Source organism: Alosa pseudoharengus, unplaced genomic scaffold (genome assembly GCF_046254945.1).
Source record: "Alosa pseudoharengus isolate Yale_2024_CS ecotype anadromous, Long Island Sound unplaced genomic scaffold, YU_APseudo_1.1 YU_APseudo_1.1_scf_9, whole genome shotgun sequence".
NCBI classification, from domain to species: Eukaryota; Metazoa; Chordata; class Actinopteri; order Clupeiformes; family Clupeidae; genus Alosa; species Alosa pseudoharengus.
In genome coordinates, this window is record NW_027468881.1 from 34,915,356 (window position 1) to 34,936,572 (window position 21,217).

Sequence of the window (21,217 nt, forward strand, 5' to 3'; positions counted from 1 at the left end):
AATCAATGTTCTCTTGCGTCTTGGCAGATATTTGAAAACATCTATATTTGGTGATCATGTCTTTGGATACTATTAACAGACCGAGGAGCGAAAGTAGTACGTAGATTGCAGTCATATTATAAGCTAAATTAAGACCAACATTGCAGTCTCCACACAATGCGAACAACGGCAAACTCCAATGGGATTCTTTATTTGATTAGTATTGGACAGCAGTTTCAATTGAAAGCCCTTTGCAACAACAAATTAACAAAAATAAAACAACACCCAGTAGATTGGCCTGTTAATATGATATAACTCGAACATACCTCATGCTTATTCTAAGGTAATTCCCTCTATTGAGCCTTCGTCAGTTCGGCTGGATCCCTGGACACGATCTAAAGAGTTCTCCAGGTTGTAAACATTTATATCGGCCATCACTTTACAGTCGTCTTTAACAACGTCGGCTCAGGCTTTTTGGGGTGAGGGTGGGGGGCTAGTACTTCACATTTCTCTTCAGAAAAGGTCTACCACAGGCGCCCCAGTCCCGCAATAGAAAGCCAAGCCTGGTTCAGCTGTTCTTTGTTCCTATGAATTAGAGTGTTGTTACAAGAAAATGTCGGCTAGATGGCGCCATTGCTCCACCCTACATCTCCTAAGTTTACCAACTTGACCCCGGTGACGTAAGCCCAGTCTGGAGCATCAAGGCCACTTCCAGAAGCTCATTGGTCTGAAAATCACATGACAAGGTTCTCTGACATCCATAATTATGTTGCTGATATTTTTGCCCCCCCAAAAGATGTCAGCGTCCTACTGTCCCTATCCCTCACGGAAAAAGCGAAATTGCTGCAAAACAAAAGGGTAGGCTAGTCCTTTACACACCAAAATGACATGTCCGAACAACGTGGCAGCGGGATCGTTTCTAATGGATTCGTTAGTCGGCGGTTCATCTCCTTACAGAGGTGAGGGTTACTCCGCCAACTCCGGGATGTATATGCAAACGGCTGCAGACTATGGCTGCTCAATGATGAGAAATTTCGGTATTCTGGGCGCACCTCTGTCTAAACGGGATGAGCTTTCACCAACCAGCCTCTCCCTGAGCGCTTACCACCACTCGCATTACCTGTCACAGCGGGACGCCTGGGGAACGGCTGCGAAAACTTACAGGAATGGACAACCTGTTGCCCAGGCTTTGCATCCGTGTTCCTTTACGACAAGCAATGTCAAAGAAGAAGACATTTCTTGTGTATTTCAAGCTGATACGGATAGGTCTAAAGACTCAAACGAGTCGTCTACTACGTACATACGATTGGGAGACAATACCAGGCAGACGGATCAAAGCACGGTCGCTGCGCACGACTATTTCCGCGGAGGATATTCTACCCAGGGAGGACAACAAGGAGGTGGGTTTGGAACAGATTTTCCCTCTATGCCCAGAATAACATCGCCCATTGAGACCCCATCGTCAGATGAGTCTGTCAAAAGAAGCAAGCTCAAGCAGGGCAGTATTGATGATGAGACGAAAGCTGAGGAGCATGATACCAACCAAGGGCAACCTAGGAAAGAGGAGAATGGCCCTAAGACGGACAGCTGTACAGATGACTCAGAAAATGAACTGAAAGGTGAATCTCTAAAACCATTAATAGCACAAAATAATTCTGTACAGATGAATTTACCAACACGTATCGTCTCTCTGTCTGTCTCTCTTTCACACACACACACATACGGGCGCTCACAAGCAAACATACACACACGCATTCTCCACCCCATGACACTACCACCTTAACAAACACTGCAAATGTAGACAAACAATTTAAATGCACACACACATGCGCACAGTACTGTATATCAAACAAAATATCAGTTCTGCGGGGAAGATGATAAATGTAGGAACATAATATGTAAAATATATTATGTGAAACAGTTGAATTCGAACAACACACATCTCCAGCAGCATAATCTTTAAGTACATTCATCTCTGTATCATTAGATTGCAGAGATATTTTGTACCACGTTTTTACAGCGACAGCTAGACCCATACAATGTAAATTATATGGAGAATGGATATGTGTTTACGGCGCTCACTGTATTAACACCTTTCCATAAAGGGAGAGAGACACTTACTATTGAAATAAACACTCTCCCACTTGCCCAATATAACGCAAGCACACGCTCACACACTGGTATGCACACGTACTTGCTACATGGACCATTTGAACAGACAAAACATAGTCCCCTGCCACTAGGCCCATGGCAGTCCCCATTTGCGCAATATTACGCGCAAACAGGCCATTCAAATTGAACATCTTGTTAAGCAAATAACACACGTGTAGCCATGCTAGGCTATTTTAATCGAATTCTGAAACCAATATATTTTTTGCACTGAAAAAAAAATAGCTTGATAAAAGGTTTAGCCTACTGCATTCATTGGCTTTATAATGTTCCAAATACATTTCCCCATGGTTCATATTTTTTCAATTTTTTTATTTAGTTATGTTTCATTTTTCTATAATTTTAATTATTCAACAGATCTCCTCCGTCATACTATTAAGGTTAGTGTTAGTTTTCACATTTTCATTTTACATTTGATATCATAAAACATGATTTCATAATTATATATTTGATTTGTATAGTGAACTTGGTCTAAATATGTTTATGAAATGGTATGAGGCGCTTGTAAAGTATGCTGTATAGCCTATATACAGATTCGCTCAATTTTAGTTAATGTGAGTGTGTATATTGTGAGCGGGAAAGCATGTCTTTCTTTCGTTTGCCTAAAATTCAAAGCTCAAAAAGTTTAAAGCTGGAGAGCTATGTTAAAAGAGTTACATTAGATAGTCCTATCATGGTAGATGAGTATGTTCTGTCGTGCATTTCCCCCTTTCTGTTTTGGCTATTCTGAGGCTCATAAGCGCGTCTGGTAATAAACCCTTACACTTTTAAAAATGTACACATTTTTCAACACTGCTCACTTGATTTTGGCCTCATATAATACTAAAATTAGTTTGGAGTAATAAGTCAAGTAGAATGATAACAATATTTGCAGTGCTGGTAATACTTCACTATAAAAACAGTGAGTTATGTTCTTGAATGATACACTTATCGCATTTATAATGGCACAATAATCCCGTTCATACGTAGATTAGAATACGTTTATTTATTGTTTAATTGAAAAGAAATAACTTGTATGAGGACTACGGTGATAGTTGCGGATAGTAGGCTAGGCTTACCACATTGCAATTTATTGAATAGGCTCATCATGGCCTTAAAAACATAAAAACGTTTATCTCACCCACCATTGTCACTTAATCTAAAGGTTTAGAGATAGGATTTCTGCATACTTAAATCAGTGCTGAATTAATGGAATTTGGATTCAAACAAAAGTTATTCTGATAATTCTGGATGATGTGAACGTAAATTTGGCTAATATAACCTGGTATATCTGTTATCCTACAGATGAGGATCGATTGGAAAAGACAACTGGAAACTGGCTTAAGGCAAAAAGTGGAAGAAAGAAGAGATGCCCATACACAAAGTACCAGACTCTCGAGCTTGAGAAGGAGTTCTTGTTCAACATGTACTTGACCCGTGAGCGCCGCCTGGAGATCAGCAAGAGTATCAACCTTACTGATAGACAGGTCAAAATATGGTTCCAAAATCGAAGGATGAAACTGAAGAAGCTAAATAGAGAGAGCCGAGTTCGTGAGCTAACAGGCTACAATTTCCATTAAATTGATGTGCGAACACACAGACACACACACACACACACACACACACACACACACACACTCACACACGCATACACGCGCGCGTTCGAGCATGTGGATTATGATCAGGGATTGGGAGATTTATGCGGATGATACAAACACAATTCTGTTTACACAATTCTAAAGAAACCTTTACAATTAATATCAGCTTGACTTGGTCCTGTACAAAGCCTGATTAAGACATTGACCTCATAGTGTAAATAGCCGTCATACGGAATATTGATTGCCCAGAAAGTAAACTTTACGCTTTTTTTGTATAAGATGCCCTCAACATTCTTATAATGTATTTTGTGAGCTTATATGTTGTAAGTGTCCCATACAATTTGCACGATGTATTCTGCATGTACATTGTTTTATTCTTATGCATTTATCATTTGGTGACTAAAATATAATGTGATTCCTTTCAAAGGATCATAATAATAAACTAGGGGTTGGCCAAAATAATGCAAGACATGCTTTGATCTGCTTCCCCTGGTTGTCCTTGCTGACATCACTTAAGACAGAGAAAGAGGCACAAGGAGAGAGTGAAGAAGAAAGGAGGGAGAGTGTGTCAGTTCTCTAATATAAGTGGGAGACCATAACGTTGATTTAAATATTATCCAGGTGACCACAGTAAGTCAAGGTCATAAAATTGTAATGTCAGGACAGTCCTGCAAAGCGCTGGGGGTGGATTTTATGATCTGCAAATATAATGTGCTGCTGCAGTAAAGATGCATTAAAAGGTGAGTGGAGGAGGGCTTAATCCACATAGCCGGGACTGCAATGTGCTGGATTCACCGAAGCGGTCTGCGAACTCGTTGCCTCCAGGAACTAGCAGCTAGCTAGAGGGAATAATGGAACACTTTTATACCAAGGACCTACGATGGATGGCTAATAAGAGAAAAGACTTCAGGAAGCTGATGACAAGATGGACAACCCCGTGCACGGTCTTCGACGATTCGTAAGGTAGGACACAGTATGTCATTATTTACTCTCACCCTCTGGCGAAGACACGAGATATCGTGGCAGCTGTTTCCAGACAGGTTTAACTGAGTCCTGGTTGCAATAGTACAGTGGTTTGGTTTTACCTTTGACAAATGCACTTTGCATATGTCACCGACGAGGTGGTTAGGCTACTGCGCATCTCCAGGGTTCATTTGTAGCTGTTTAGCACGTTTGGGATACTTCCTGCATTTAAGACAGACTACTGGTTGTAATTGTTGTTTTGTTTAGACGAATTCTAATTCGCGTCAACATAGCCTACAATATCCAAGCTGCATGCTTCCTTCACTTTAGCTGACACCAATTTGAAATAGCCTACCCTACTACTAATTCCATGGGATTTTGACAGGTCGTGAAGTCCATCATGATAACAACACTATTTTGTTAGTTTGTTTGTGGTTGCCTACTGCCTACTGGAAGTAGACTTCAAAATCTCATGTCACGACTGAATTGGACAGGAATCAAGCCATGTGTTTTAAAAGGAAACTACAATTAGCATACTAGCGGCCAGTTATATCATCAAACTGTATGGTTGATTTTTATTCTTACTTGTTTCTGGTGCATGTGTCGTTTGTCCTCCCCGCTGGATTACAAGTTACGCGCAGCTGATGCGTGGTTTAGGTAGTTTCATGTTGTTGGGATTGGCATCCTGGCTCGGCAACAAGAAACTGCCTTGATTACGTCAGTTCGTCTTCATCAAGGGCGACAATTGCCGTTAAATTACACCACTGAAATCCTCGCAAATGGCTTTGTAAATGAACTGCACAGTTACAGCCGGGACAGGCTCCCCTCTCAGCTTTGGTTCCATTTATGTGACTGGTTGTAAAATCAAGTAAGGTTCTCAGGGGAAGAATGGGTTGTAAACATTCAGGGATAAACTTCGACCGCACAAACACTTGGGCCCATATTTTGGTTGGAAGTTGGATCATGGAAGTCAGTGTTTTGACATATCACTCCTATCTGTCATCTTTGAGATAGATAGATAGATGGATGGATAGATAGATAGGAGGGGTTGATGGTTGTTAACAGGAAGAGCAAATTGAATACAATACATTCCAAAAATTATGCTACAGAAAGAAGAGATATCTGCTGCCGAGTGAAACCAAAAATAGTTTAAAAGCCGGTTGGTAAGATGCGGACTTGAGATATTTAATATGCAGGTTACCTCTTACGCTACTGTTGTGTATTGATTTATTTTGGTGGTACATTTTATGAGGATCTGTTTACTTTTTGATGTTGTAGACCGTGGCGTGCGTGTGTGTGTGTGCCCGCGCGCGCGCGTGTGTGTGTGTGTGCGTGCGTGTGTTTGTGTGCGCGCGCGCGTGTGTGTATGTAGGCTTAGGCGCACAATTCAAGTTTGGAAAACTAATATAAACAAACGTCTTTGAATGAGAATATGTAACAGCACATTGCAAAGTATTTCACTATGCATTTTACTTTAACTCTTGTGGAGGACTCTTTTAATAGATATGCTCCAACCTGATCAAAAACAAAAAATAAAGTTGTAAGGTGTTTATGAATAGGTACCTACAAAATAGGTAACATTTCATGACACATGGCACGTCCCCTAAATTCAAATGTCCATTTGCATTCAATCCTTCAATTATTTATTATAGGCCTATTGCATTTGCAGACAGTCCTTTTCATGTGAGCCGTAGCACAGTCAAGTGTCTTGCGTGGCAGTGAAACAGTTGTGCTGTAAATATTTTCTTGTTGTCCTAGCACCTCAACCTCCTACCCCCCTGTACAGCTCAGCTGTTTGAGACGTTAGGAGACAGTCTGGAATCCAAAGTCATTTTCATTCAGTTGAGTGAATGACTTCTCCTTTGGAATGCGCCAGCAACAAAGAGTTTACAGCACGTGAGATGGCCCCCACAGGACATGGATACCTCCACGGCGGATACAGCGGCAATTTGCGAAGAATAGCCTGCGATTTAGTGCAGTTCGGGATGTTCAGGCCTACTTTGAGCAGAAGCTATACACAAAGTGTTGTCTATGTTCTCTGTGTAGAATCTCTAATCGAGTAATAGCCACAAAGACGCTACCAGTCGTAGGCTACGGCATGCAAAGGATGTAGAAGGCAACTTTGGTATAGATTACAGCAAAGGGAGGGAGAGAAAACGAGAATTATGAAATGTCCATATGGTTTTCAGAGTGTAATATATGGTGATCATATATTGTTTTATATTTAAAATAGGCTATACATACAACACACACTAGTAGTCAGAGGACTGGGCGTATGCAGCTTGTAACTTGGGAGAGAAAGTCACAAATTGGCACTGATGAACAGGAGCCATCCTCTAAGGAGTTCAGAAGTGGATAAACTGAATAATTATTTAAGTCGATCTATCAAGGTTTTCGTAGCTCACGGGCTAGTTTAGCCAATGCCTCGCCGTTTAACCATCCTGGGATTTAATTGTTTTAAGATCTCAGGCCTGGCACTGTAAAATGTTGCCAATATACTACAAACACACATCACTAGTGAAATAGTGTTTTCAGCCATAGTGGACATATTTTGTCCGTGGACACACTGAATTATACACAAGATATTGAAATACAGGCCTCCCAGTGGTGCTTATCTAAAATGCGGCCATTTCGATTCGGATACAAGTTTTCGTTTTATATGGCGGAATAGACTTTCACAGGTACTGAGAGAAGAGGTAGGTGTAATTGTATTATATGTAGGCAAATTAATAAATATTATTGCAAAACCTTGGCTATTTGTAGCCACAACTTTAAGCGCCAATGAATACATATCAAAGGTTGAGTGACGCCAATTACGTTTAGGCTATAGTTTCTAAGGACTAAATACTGATGACCATAGGCAAATCATATTGTGTGTGTGTGTGTGTGTGCTACAAAATGAAGACACAAAAACATATAGTAGGCTACACACTTCTTCATTTTATTACAGATGTCTTTGGTCAAAACATGCATCTCATAGCCAATTCAAAGTATAGCCTACATTAGACATACATGGAAGATCACAATACTTCATAACATTAAATGCATATTCGTTAATGTCTTGTAGCCTTATTTATGTACACATATATGTACACGAGTAGATTCAATTCATGATAATAGTTTTTGTTGTTTAGTTGTTTTTGTTGTTTTAGTTGTCAGTCAAATTCAAGAGTAGGCGTCTAACGTTACGCATCCATTTGACGACTGACCAATAACTGCATTTCTAGCGTAATACGTGAATCTGCCTTATAGCCTTCCTTTGGAGGTTAGTCTGGAATCATGTTTTGCCATTCAGGTAGGCATTGAGCAATAAGCATAACCAGGTGATCATAAGATATAGACTAGCCAGATTTACAAAAAGTTACGAATCTATGGCAATTGTTACTCACTGGTTTGTATTCGCAAGGAATGAATTTATACCTAAGTAGCCTATACCTACTATGCTCATTCATTGTCAGTCACATATTGAAAGGTGCTGCATGAACATATTAATTAATCCTGTTTCATTAAACACGTCTCATAGCAAATATGAGATGTCACATTCAAAATAGGCAAACATTTCTAACATTTCTAACACTCGGGATGAGTAAAGTATCTATCTATATTTATCTATCTAGGCTATTTGTACACAAGACTATGGATTCATGAATAGATGTATCCAATTGCGCCAATTGAAACAGGTTGTGTGCCTCTGATGTGCTGCCAAAGGGGCGACACTGATGAGGCAAGCGTGGGCTTTTCTGTTCGTGCGCGGAGTGCAAAACGTCACCAGCCAAACCTTGACCGAAAACATGCAGTCGAGACTCGAGACCACAGAATCAAATTGCATGAAGCATTCGCTGCAGCCTTAAGGACACCATTTTAGGTAATATGGCGTGCTGTAGCAAGCATTGATGCGCTATTTTTTATAGGAAAGTAGGCCGTTTAGTTTACGGGAGGAGAGGTTATATTTTTAGATAATATTATATGAATCCAAACCCATGGCAATCATTAAACACCACGGGTTGCCTTTTTAAGTCATCCTAATATTATTACATTTACAGAAAACTGAGCTGCACTGTATTTATACAATGGATAGCCTATCCCCACAGATAGAATAATTCGGATTGTCTCATTGTATCATGGGTCACTAGCACCCAACAGAGAAGTATAAACGGTTAAGCCAAAGTCACTATAATTTGAGCGGACTATTTCAAACATACAATTGTTTGCCTCTACTCTATAAATGTTATTATGTTATTTTTTGTTTACACTCACAGATTGGCGTAGGCCTATGTTTGTCAAATATCCATTTAGTTGAAAAGCCCAGACAACTGAGGCGTAATATTTTTTTATTTACAAAACATCAAAATAAATTCAGGCAACAAAATGTCAATCAGGGCCTATTGTCTACAACTAGTTTATATGGATGAAAGAACTTGTCACGCAATGCGGAATGGATCGGATTGGGGAGTCAAATTGTCAAATTAACTAGGCAAATTGAATTCGCAGTCTGATGAAGACAAGGTAAAGAGTGACATTAACGTTACCTAACAATATGACAAAATTATCATATTTAAAACAATTGAGCTAGCCTAAAATAAGGCTTACGACATCTGATAAATGGGTGTGGTTATGATGATATAATCTAGTATAGGCCTAATTGTAAACAACAAGCCAGACAAAACTGATGTTTTAAATCAGTTATCTATAGGCTACTAATCTTTCAGATACATGTCCATTGTAATATTTTATAGATGGCACAAATCTGATAAATTAAAGGATAAAAAAGTTAAAATTACAAGGAAGAAACCAAACAAACCGAGACGTAAAGGAAAACTGTTCCTAGGTTCCTAGGTAAGTGTCACGATTGGCATGAACAATGGAAAATGACACGAATATTGCCTATTAATTATTGTTTATTATCAAAAGCTTTTGAGAAAAGAATGTAGTCGTACACTGCACTACAAACACTACAGTCGTTTTTGGAACATTTGCGGGCATGATGTAGGCTATGCTATGGCGTTAAGGCAGATGCATTTCACATGAACCCATACGCTGTACAGGCTACCCTTTATAGAATTTAGTAAACATATTCGTGCATTAGGTGCGTCAGCTTGACATCATGATATGGTAAGAGTGCTTAATTCGTAAAAGTAGGCTACACTTTCAGGAAAGGCTACTTGTGAAATAATGTATTTTCCCGGATTTGAAAACAGTCTAAATAAATAGGAAAATCTTTCAACTCAACTAATTCATGTTAACAATAACTATCGTAAGTATCTAGACTGATAGTCTGCTTATAGGCTGAACGAACCTATTTCATGCATCTAGCCTAAGTTAAAGCCTAGTCGAGGTTACGGCTGCAGCCAATAATACTCATAATAATAGCCTAATAATAAGCATAATCATAATAATAATAGATGAAACCCCAACAATATGAATGAGACTAATGTAAATTGATTTAAATGTGAACGTGTGTGTATGTGTGTGTTGCTTTAGAGGAAAGATTTTGAGGAAAAAAGCCTGACCTCATGTGGCCGCCTGGATACTGGGCCTAACGCTGACAATGACAGCAGACATGCACTGATTTGGACAATGCCGAATGTCAATATCATATCCTCGAGTTGTAGACCAAGAACTCAGCACCTGTTATCTGTCTGCTGTTGTGGGCAGACACATTTTTCAATTGTAGGTCTGTCTGACACTTAAAAAGAGACTTAATAAAGAGACTTAATCGTTAAAAAGTATTGTAGTTTACCCGTATTGTGGCTGTTTGCACGTGATACTTACCATTAATAATCTCATAGCCTACTCACACATCTTTATGAACGAGTTTAGTCGAGCCGTTTCTTCCGAATTTGTCTGTGAACGAGAAATGTCTACGAAATCGGCCAAATCAGATCTTCTGAATCAAGCACACCATGCACTACAGATTACGAGTCCCACGATGATATAAACTTGTTGTTTGCATACCACATGCAAAGACTAAACCGGACAGCAACTCAGCCTAGGCTACCTTATGTCAGTTATAGGACCAAACAAGCAAATATGACGGTAAAACAATATAACCAAATGTATAGGCCTACTTGTAGCCTAGGCGCAGTGAGTATTCAATCTACACAGTAAAATAAATTCTGGCTCGTGTGTTATTAGACATGCAGAAACTATTAGGGATTTCTTCTAGGCTAAGAATAATTATGCCTGCATTTACATTATACATTTACATATGCGCAAGCACTTTTACAATTTGTTTGGCGATGATAATGTGAAAAGGATTGTGCCCATATTGGTCTCTATTTCCCCTTGTCTGCAAGTTGGTTTATTCTCCATCACTGTTTGATGGGACTTTTTTCACAAGCCTCGTGTTGGTTTTATGCTATACTGGGAACTCAACTGCAGTTTTATTAACGACACGTTTATGAACAATCAAATGGTCCTCGTAAAAATTTATTGAAGGACATAAAAACATGCACGGCCACTTGCCGAATGTAGCTGTAGATACGTCTGTGAGGATGTAGGTATTCCCACCTCCCCGGTTTTAAAAAACATCATTTTACAAGGGATGTCCTGCTTGTGTTTATTTGTGACTCATGGAAACTATAATTCCAGTGTGTTAAAGACGCACTGCAACTCAACAGACCAGACTTTGGGGGTCTGTGAAAGCACAGGAATTGTCCACATTTAGGGGGAAATCAGACACACTATAAATGTCAATCAGGGACAAAAACAATACCTTTGGAGTCAAATAGTGGATTTTACTATCGAAAGCGGTGTTACTGAAGTATCCTACTGGCGCACACAGTGCTTCCCACAGATGTAGGGACAGACTCGACAAAGATTAATTACATAAAAAAATAGTGCCATTGCTAGATCTTAACGTACCTCGTACAGCGACGCGGCTTCACAAATATCTTTTGAATAAGAATAGCTAGACCAAAGGATTGGAGTTATACTTTTATCCTGGCGTCCCTTTGAGAGAAATCTTAAAATCACCACACTGTTATCCCGAAGTGCATTGCTATCCCAGGACAAGTCGCGCATTGATCCACTGTGCATTTTTTTGTGGGGGTAAATATAATCACGTGTTGCAGAGTCAGCCAATAGACGATGAAGACGGTTTGAGAAATAATTACCTGCTTGATTGTTCTATGGGTAGATAAAAAAGTACACATAGCCTACAGTCCATATAATAATCGGATGCATGTAAAAGAGAGGAGACGGATAATGTCGACCACGGGTCCCATAACTAATTATTATGTGGATTCTTTGATAAACCATGAAAACGATGATGTATTGTCGACTCGCTTTTCCTCTGCTGGTCCGCTTTCCTCCGGTCCCCGTTCGACAACTCTGGTGCCTGAGTGTGGAGACTACCCTTCCTGCAGCTTTGCCCCGAAACCAACCGTCTTCACTACCTCCTGGGCCCCTGTTCACTCCCAGTCTTCAGTGGTGTACCACCCATACACTCACCAACCTCATTTGGGAACGGACTCGAGATATGTACGATCATGGCTAGAACCAATTCCTGGTGCCGTATCCTTTCCTGGCTATCCAGCTAACAGTCGGCATTATGGTTTGAAGCCCGACGCCTTTCAAGAGCATAGAACCGGAGACTGTTTGTCCGCCAACGGACGCACCTATACGGATTATCTGTACTGCTCCCCGGCAGACATCCGAGAGAAAACGCAGCCGCACAACCCATCGCCTGAGACGGAGATTCTTTCTTCCGGAAAAGAAAAAGACGAGAAACCAGAATTAGACCCGAGTAAGTTGAATCTATGTTCATTCACAATGTGCTGTTGTGTTATTGCAATAGTGTGTCTTCTCTTTGTAGATATTAACATCTGGCTCCCAGATTCACGAGGTGTATATTTCAATAATCCCTGTCTGTTGTAATCTGACTAACCGGGGAGAAGGCTTTCTTAGGTATTGGAAAAGGAAAACACAGAGACGCGCGCGTACCAACACACACACACACACACACACACACACACACACCAAACATTGGGTTGTAAATGGTTATAAAATTCTAGTAGTCCAATTAATGGCGAGGTGGAGAGTGAGCCCTCCTTTCAAAGAACCAAAGTCCTTGTTATTTAGCTCCAGTGCTAGCATTGCTCATTTATTTTTACCCTAATGATAATTTCTATGACGGTGACAGTATAGTCTAGCCAATTTACATAGCCCATAATTTACCTGTAGCCTACTTTACGGAGGGGCTCACATCTTCAATTTTATCTCTTTTAATTTCTGGGTATTGATAGGCTACCATTTACCCAAAATATAGGCCCACCACATTTATAATGCATCCTCTTTTATCATAGTCCTTATAAATATAAGTGATGGCTCATGGATTTATTTTATTTCTTACTATGGCGGATATCAGCTATTTGAGTTCAACAAACAAAGACTTTACTTAAAGAAACAACTTGTGCCGTGTTACAGAGCCGGCTCCTATACCGCGACTGCAGCACTATAAGGGCTGGAGACCACAGGGCGTTTTAGTTCTTTATGGGCCTATAAAGCGAATAGGTGCATTCACTTGGCCTGCTTTATGACGCCTTTTCACTGTACTAAGCGATTTTTAGCACGGGAATCAGATCTGATAGTTTGCCATAATTACTGGAGGCCTGTGCCCTCAGTCGAGGGCAAGTGCGTAGATACTTTAGCAGGTTTGCTCACCTCTGAAGTCACACTCTTTTTCTTTTCTAAGCAGAGTTTAAGTGTATTGAGGTAAATCATGACTAAATCATCTATTTTTTCCTTATTTTTTACACAGATAACCCTGTGGCCAATTGGATCCATGCGCGATCGACGAGGAAAAAAAGATGCCCATACTCCAAATATCAAACATTGGAACTAGAAAAAGAATTTCTGTTCAATATGTATCTTACCAGAGACCGACGCTACGAAGTTGCCAGAGTCCTTAACCTAACCGAAAGACAGGTTAAAATTTGGTTTCAGAATCGACGGATGAAGATGAAAAAAATGAATAAAGAGAAAACAGACAACAAAGGACAGTCATAAAAACTGTGAAACAAACAACCCCACCAGAGTGCACAGTCTCACCAAACACACACACACACCAAGAGGAACTGTGGCCAAGAAATGTCTTATGCAGTAAACAGTTGTATTCATTCCTGTGACCTGTGAAACGGACTCCTTTAGTATATTTTATTGTTTATGTCTTTTTGGAGCAAGAATTTGGCGCGATTTAATTACAGAGGTGAAATATTGCTTGCTTATGCTAGAGGAAACCCTTTTAGTCATGGATTCATGAAACCTAAAACAGGCCTAAGGATACAGGCCGGTGGAAAAGCTGCCTCGAAGTAAAAGCAAGAAAATACTTGAACTGCCGTGTCTTTTTCATTTAGTAATTTATGAACTTCTCAAGACACTATTTCTTTTCGTTATGTTTGGGTGTTTGTGAATAAGTGAGATATTTTGTACAGAAAAATATAATGTCTTTCGTCCAAATACCCTATGTGCTAATGTCTTCGTGGTGTTGTAGATTTTCGATGTACCCAGTCGTGTATTTTCAATAGTTCTGTTTACGTTTGTTTTCTTTCTCCATTGCTCTGTTCAAATATATGGTCAACATCCAAATATTTGTGATTCATAATTTTATAGTAGACCTATTGTTACATCAGGCTGTAGGCCGGATTTCAGATGGCGACCTAGCCTGCTCCTTGTCGCTGGATAGATAGGCTACCACTAAATATCACATTATAAACTGAGTATTTAAACGTCACAAAAGTAATCAAAAGCATGAACACACATATGCCTATGTCAATAAAAGGCTGAAAACAACTTTGCATCGTATTACGATACCGTACAGTGCCCCTTGAAATTTAAGCAAAACTCATAGCTATTCTCATAGCTATTTGGAAGACGATAGACGAATTGTATTTTGACCAACGTGTAGGCTACAGGCTGGTCAAGCATAGTCCTCTAGAAAGGATAGGATAGTAGGCTATATGATTTTGCTGTAAGTAGGCCTTAGCATATACAATGAATGTGACAGGCCTACACCTAAGACTTAACGTTGAGTGTTAGACTTTTCTAATTAAGCAATGGGCCATATTGTTTTTTTCGAAGACAAATATTGTTTACGTATTGGCCCTCATGGTATAATTAGCCTAACAAATGAGAGACTTTTGAGAGAGAGATTTATATTCAAAGAATGTAGTCATATTTTAAATATGGACGCTGTGTCTTCACAGGTAGCCTGCCACCAGTAGCAATATGACTCACAGATATCACTAGCCTAATGGGAAAAAAGTAGGCCTAAATGGTTGCTGTTTTTGACCGTTTCCCACTATCAGTGTATGGTCACAGAGCAAAAGTGGACTATATTAGGCTACTTGGTAACATGCTAAGAATATTATCACTGCAGTGTAGGCCTAAACATATTCCACATAGATCCACAGATTGGTCTTAAGTAATTATTTTAAGCTTAAATAATATACATATATTGTGTGTGTGTGTTTGTGTGTGTTTTTATTATTATTTTACGTTTTGTCTAGAAACCAGAGCCATAAGTCTCTGTGTCTGGCGTTTGTTTCCTGACATCGGGTGAAATTGCCGTTTTGTATTGGCTAACAATACGAACAGGATGCTGAAATTTCAAAGCCTAATCCAGAGCATTTCCGCACAGGACAAAAAAGCCCTCGTTTTACAGTCTTACGTTGTTTGTCTCAAATGCAGACGAACAAAGCAAACCCGGCGAACTGGCTAGACGTCTGGGATAAATTACTTTATGGTTTAATGGACACTCATGGTGGATCCGTTCAAAGGGGGCTTTGGGTGCCATTAGACCCTGAAGCCTGCTGGAAATAACATGCTTTTCCCCACACCTCTCGGCGAGAAAGAGTAGCCTATATTCTAAAAAAGGAATTAACAGCTATCCACCCAAGGACAAATCAGCACTGCACCCTGTTTAATGTAGGCTAGGTTGTAGATTAACTGTAGGCCCTGTGGGCTTATCCCTTCCAACAGAATCGAAAGGAGTGGGCTACTTTTCCCAGCCATGACAGCGTACTAGGCTATTATGAATATGTGTTCGCAAATCAGTTACTGCGCCGAAAAGAAAATAAGGGGCAAATATCTGAGGGCAATCCTGCAATTTGTGTGTTGAATGACGTAATGTAGGTATCCCATCTGAACGCTAGATGACGCTGTTGACTGAAAATTGGTGCCTAGGCCTAAGCAACAATGCGAGTGCTGTGACGAAGAGCATGTCTGTCGAGTTAGGCTACACATTGACCTCAAAAAAGAACTCAGTTGTTCGTTGAATAGTAGCCTACAGATATATGGTTATCTTTATGATTCAGAGTATGATAGATGAACATATTTATTGTAGTTTTTTTGTTTAATATTCGACATATGTAGGTAATAGCCTAGGTCCTTTACAGGCCTATTAAACAAAACAACCAAAATGTAGAAGGCATTGGGTTTGGAGTACTGGAGGAATGCTTAGGCCATTTGAAATGTCCTGAGGCAAAATCTTCCTGGTGGAAAGCGAGAGATGTTTACTAAAACGTAGCCCTATATATCTTATAGAAAGCGTCTATAATTTAGTACCTTACATCTGTAGCCTATAGATTCAGACTGTATAGATTAGACTGTGGCTTGAGTTACTCAGACACTGTATGTTAATGGTTTGGGGTGCATACATAGAAAAAAATATACAATTATCGAAGGAGGGCTATAGCTCATGTTTTGGAGGACTTCTATACTTGCAATAATTGCAATATAATTTCATTCACACGTCATGTCCAAATAGGCTCTTTATCATGGATTGAAAACTATAGAAATTGTAAATGTTTCTTATGACTCTTAGACCATAGCCGAACTACGGCAAAACAACAAATATAAATTATTATTATTATTATTATTATTATTATTATTATTATTATTATTATTATTATTGTTGTTGTTGTTAGGCCTATTATTAGTAGTATTATGTTAGACTATTTTTTGCCGAGATTTTGGCTAATTGTGCTATTCCTGATCATTGTAGCCATGAAGAATAATTCAAATTTTAAAACAAGGTTCTAACCAGGCCAGAAATGACCAGTAATCTGCATCTTTATAGACTGTGAAAAGTCTATAAACTCTCTCTGTGTGCTTTCATATTTTACGATGATGTGTTAAAATCGTCAGTACCGCCACAAAACCACAAGAGTATACTTAAAGGAGGCCCTCTCAACCAGCGCAGCCGAAATAAACAACGTGATATGATGGTGTCTCGGAAAATAACGAGGCATCCAAGCTCAATTTTATTAACTCTGCGGGGCAGATTTACAACTTTTCACGAAAGGTTTAGCAGGGTCAGAGGAGTCAGTGACATGAAACTCGCTGGTCAATTTTATTTGTATTTCGCTGCTGACACATAAGGCTATTTGTGTGTCTACATTAGGCGTATGCATATTAGGCCTACCCATATCAAGGTTGACTTTAATACGACTAGCGGTTTAGCTGCATCGCACCACTAAGATAACCGATTTATAAAAATAGATAAATGCCATGTTTGTAAAATGGCCTCCACCATCGTTATACCATGCCAAGATATGTTAAATGGGAATGAAAGACTTATTGTGCATGACTGTAAAACTGTTGGCTAAAACATTGCGGATGCAAATGAGTTACAATATGAAAACAATAATAATATAATTTATTTTAATAATTTTGGTTATGTGGAGTACCTCAGACTTACCACGTGCTGGCGCTACATTGCTGATGTATATAAGACACAAATGTAAAAATTGGGCCTCCTTATAATCATTTATTAAATGTTTTCCCCCAAGGTGGACGCCTGAACCCATGCGGAAAGATGGGGAGAGGAAGGTGGAGGTGGCGGTGGTGTGTGGTGGGGTTTGAGGAGGGGAGGAGGGGGGTCATTGTAGTGGGGGTGGCTGGATGGGAAGCTAAAAAAAAGACCGCTTGTGACTGTGCCGGTGGAGCTAGCCAGCTTTAACCTTAACACACATCCACCATACACACCGTGAGCCGGATTTGAGACTGCAAAAGGAAAAGCTTGGTGAAAGAGAGTAAGTGTAAGGGAGAGCGAGAGTGGCGAGGACAAGGGAGTCGAAGAGAGAACTGCCAGATATTGTCCAAAGAGGCAGCATTTCTCCATCTAGTTCCGGTTTCTCTCTCTCCCTGTCTATGCTTCCAGCGATCTAGGACTTAAACAAAAGGCAGCCACCGAAAGGCATAAAGGACAATTATTTCAAAGGGACTCGTTTTAATGCATGCTAATCATGAGCTCATATTTTGTCAACCCTTTATTCTCCAAGTACAAAGGTGGCGATACACTGGAGCCAACTTACTACGACTGCAGGTTCCCTCAAAGCGTCGCCCGTAGCCACACGCTTGTCTACGGACCAGGAGCAACTGCGCCGGGTTTTCAACACCCGACTCATCATGTCCAGGATTTTTTCCATCACGGGGCAACGGGCATCTCAAACCCAGGATACCAACAGAACCCCTGCGCTCTGGCGTGCCATGGAGATGCAACGAAATTTTATGGATATGAGGCCATTCCGAGGCAGTCGCTTTATGGTACCCAACAAGAGGCGAGTTTAACGCAATATCCTGACTGTAAATCCAGCAGCTCTAACCCCGGAGAAGGACAAGGCCACTTAAATCAAAACTCGTCTCCCAGTCTCATGTTCCCCTGGATGAGACCCCACGGTTAGCAACATTATTTTGAGTTCTTATCTTGTGTGCTCGTGCGAACTTGAGTATGTATGTATAGGATTTGTGAGTGTATATTTGTGTAAGCGTGTGAGAAAGGAAGTATAAAAAAGGGAATAAGAAAAATATTTTCTTGTCATGTAATAACTCTAGCCAACAAACCATATACAAATTTCAACTTTATTACTGACCTAGTGCTACAAGCAACTTTTTGAATACTTCTACTTGCATGCATTTCGCCCAATTGCCATGTAATCTTGTGGTATGGTCAAAATGCAGCCATGGTAAAAAGGTTGCAGATCTTGGATTTTGATTGCAGATGTCTTCTGTTAGTTCGTTAGTTGTGTATAGTCCTGTAACAACAGCAGCGACAGTAAAGCATGTCCGTTTAATAAGTCAACTTCATACCCTAGCACAATTATGCCAGAGCATGAGGCACAGCAGCTTGAAGTTTATTTATCTTCGCTGTCATCGTCAGTGGACCATCAGGAAAGATTTATAATATAGTCGTGAAGTGTTGTCATTTACATGTGGTAGGGATACAGTAGCCTACAGTACAGTTTAATGGCACTGAAAAGTATAGCTCCAACTTTCCACATCACATATTCAAAATGCCTGATTATCCTCATCCAATCCGATACAAACAAATATACATACAATAACCTTTTTATTTATGTCAAATAGACTTAAATTAATGATATCTCTGCGTAAAAGTGAAAGTGTGTGTGTGTGTGTGTGTGTGTGTGTGTGTGTGTGTGTGTGTGTGTGTGTGTGTGAGAGAGAGTGTGTGTGAGAGAGAAAGAGAGAGAGAGAGGGAGGGAGAGAGAGAGAGAGAAAGAGAGAGAGCTCTGAAATGGCTGTGCAGATCAGTACAACCAAACGTGCATATATATACATGCCAATGACGAGATGGCCTGTTAAAACGATAGGCTAGGCCTACTTATCTTTTTTTTTTTAAGGATGACTCCGCTGAACATACAGAGTATCTCGATGTCATTGCTTGATTGTTATAACATTGGTTATCACCATCAACTTAGTCCAAGTAAGTTGAGAGAAAACAATATTTTAGCAGATTAAAAGACTGTCGATCGATGATTTCATTCGGTCTGTTCATTGTTTTATTTATTAACCATGTCCTTCTAAATACAATACAGTATGTTGATAGGTGTGAGATTGATATAAAAATGTCTGTATTCTGAATGTCACATACACTTAGTGATCATATACTTCTTTTACTTTAAGCCCCTGGAAGACGCAATGGAAGACAGACGTACAGCCGCTACCAGACTCTGGAACTGGAGAAAGAGTTTCTTTTCAATCCTTACCTCACACGCAAGCGGAGAATTGAAGTGTCCCATGCCCTAAGTCTCACCGAGCGACAAGTCAAAATATGGTTCCAGAACCGGAGAATGAAATGGAAAAAAGAGAACAACAAAGACAAGTTTCCGGGTCAGAGGGGAGAGACCGAGGCTGAGGAGGAGGGCAACGAGGACGGTGAAGTGGACGAAGGGGACGACAAGGAAACGGAAGAGAAAGAGGAGACGAAGGAGTGATTTTATGATCTTTTATGGTTATATGGCTGAGGGTCTCACGAAAAGGTGATGAAGGGGAAAGAGGGGGGAGGGTGCTTGTTTATGACTATGATTTCAGTCAGAAAACAGAGAATCACAATCTATCCCACACAACCAAGGAAAGGTACTTCGTGTATCTATGGATCCAGACTGTTCAGTACACGCGAACATGACCCAAGCCCATAGGTTCCTTGATTATTTAACCCTGTTTTGAAAGTCTAGTGCGTTATCAAAACATGTAAGGATTAAATCGCATGACAAACAGGGGCTGTAGTTTCAATATTCTTTCATATTTCAAACTTGAAGTGTTATCAATGGAAACTTTGTATGTTTTGTCCAAACTAATAACTGATTGCCCTTCAGCTGAAGGTTTTGTAAATGTACTCACAGCTGTTGTCAAGAATCAGTTCAGACGTGATAAAGTAATAATAAAAAAAGGACCGGATAGCCTACGCCACTGGCAATTGTAAATCATCCCAGCAGACATATAGTTTTATAGATTACATTATTATTGTTATTATTATTATTATTATTATTATTATTATTATTATTACAAACCCGTAATTATTTGATTTGACCTTATTGTAAGTAACCCTTTCAAACTCCTGAAAATGCTACCTAAGCCTGGGGAACTTGCAATATAGATTTCTCAACGGACACTTACGTTTTTAATACACATGTGTTTTTTTTATTTTGGAGGCCAATTATTTTCTCAATAATTACCCCTTTGAATGTCTTCAGAAGACATTAGCTCAAAGCCAAGCTGAGATATTACCAAGAGTATACCAAGCACTACCTACTCAAAGAGGCCTTTGCCTTATGAGAATTTGTATTCCAATCATTGGCTCTTCTGTATTTCCGTATGACACTTACAAATTTCCCCAACAACTTAAACTGCCTATAGAAAACGCACATTTATATGTAGATCATCATACATGCACCAATTATTATTCTATATTATTAAGGAGTGGTATTTTAACGTGCTGGTGATAATAGCTTAGATTTTCGATTGCACTGAATATAATCTTTGTGTATGTCTTGTAATATCTTACTGTTAACGATATGCTCGTTTTACTGGTGTTTCTCATGTGAAAAGACAGAAATGTGTGTGTCCACGCCATTGTTACTGGCATAAAAGGAAAATAAACAAAATGGTTAATCTTATTTGCTGTCTTTTTCGCTCATTTTCGGCAGTTATAACATGTTTTAAACAAAAGATTAGTCGCTTTCATGACCTTAAACGTGCACATTGCTTGCATCGAATGCAATGATATA

The 21,217-nt window shown here is 39.7% G+C and overlaps 3 protein-coding genes across 3 annotated transcripts; all 3 read left to right on the forward strand.

Moving 5' to 3' along the window:
- Positions 1-862: 862 nt before the first annotated feature.
- Positions 863-3,707, forward strand: hoxc10a (homeobox C10a). Its single transcript, XM_076276426.1, has 2 exons — positions 863-1,568; positions 3,433-3,707. The coding sequence occupies exons 1-2, from the start codon at positions 863-865 to the stop codon at positions 3,705-3,707; spliced, it is 981 nt and encodes a 326-aa protein (XP_076132541.1).
- Positions 3,708-11,867: 8,160 nt separating this feature from the next.
- hoxc9a (homeobox C9a) lies at positions 11,868-14,022 on the forward strand. The gene is made up of 2 exons (XM_076276029.1): positions 11,868-12,435; positions 13,450-14,022. The coding sequence occupies exons 1-2, from the start codon at positions 11,868-11,870 to the stop codon at positions 13,695-13,697; spliced, it is 816 nt and encodes a 271-aa protein (XP_076132144.1). The 3' UTR covers positions 13,698-14,022.
- A 3,875-nt stretch (positions 14,023-17,897) lies between these two features.
- Positions 17,898-19,924, forward strand: hoxc8a (homeobox C8a). The gene is made up of 2 exons (XM_076276006.1): positions 17,898-18,368; positions 19,614-19,924. The coding sequence occupies exons 1-2, from the start codon at positions 17,927-17,929 to the stop codon at positions 19,922-19,924; spliced, it is 753 nt and encodes a 250-aa protein (XP_076132121.1). The 5' UTR covers positions 17,898-17,926.
- The last annotated feature ends 1,293 nt before the right edge of the window (positions 19,925-21,217 follow it).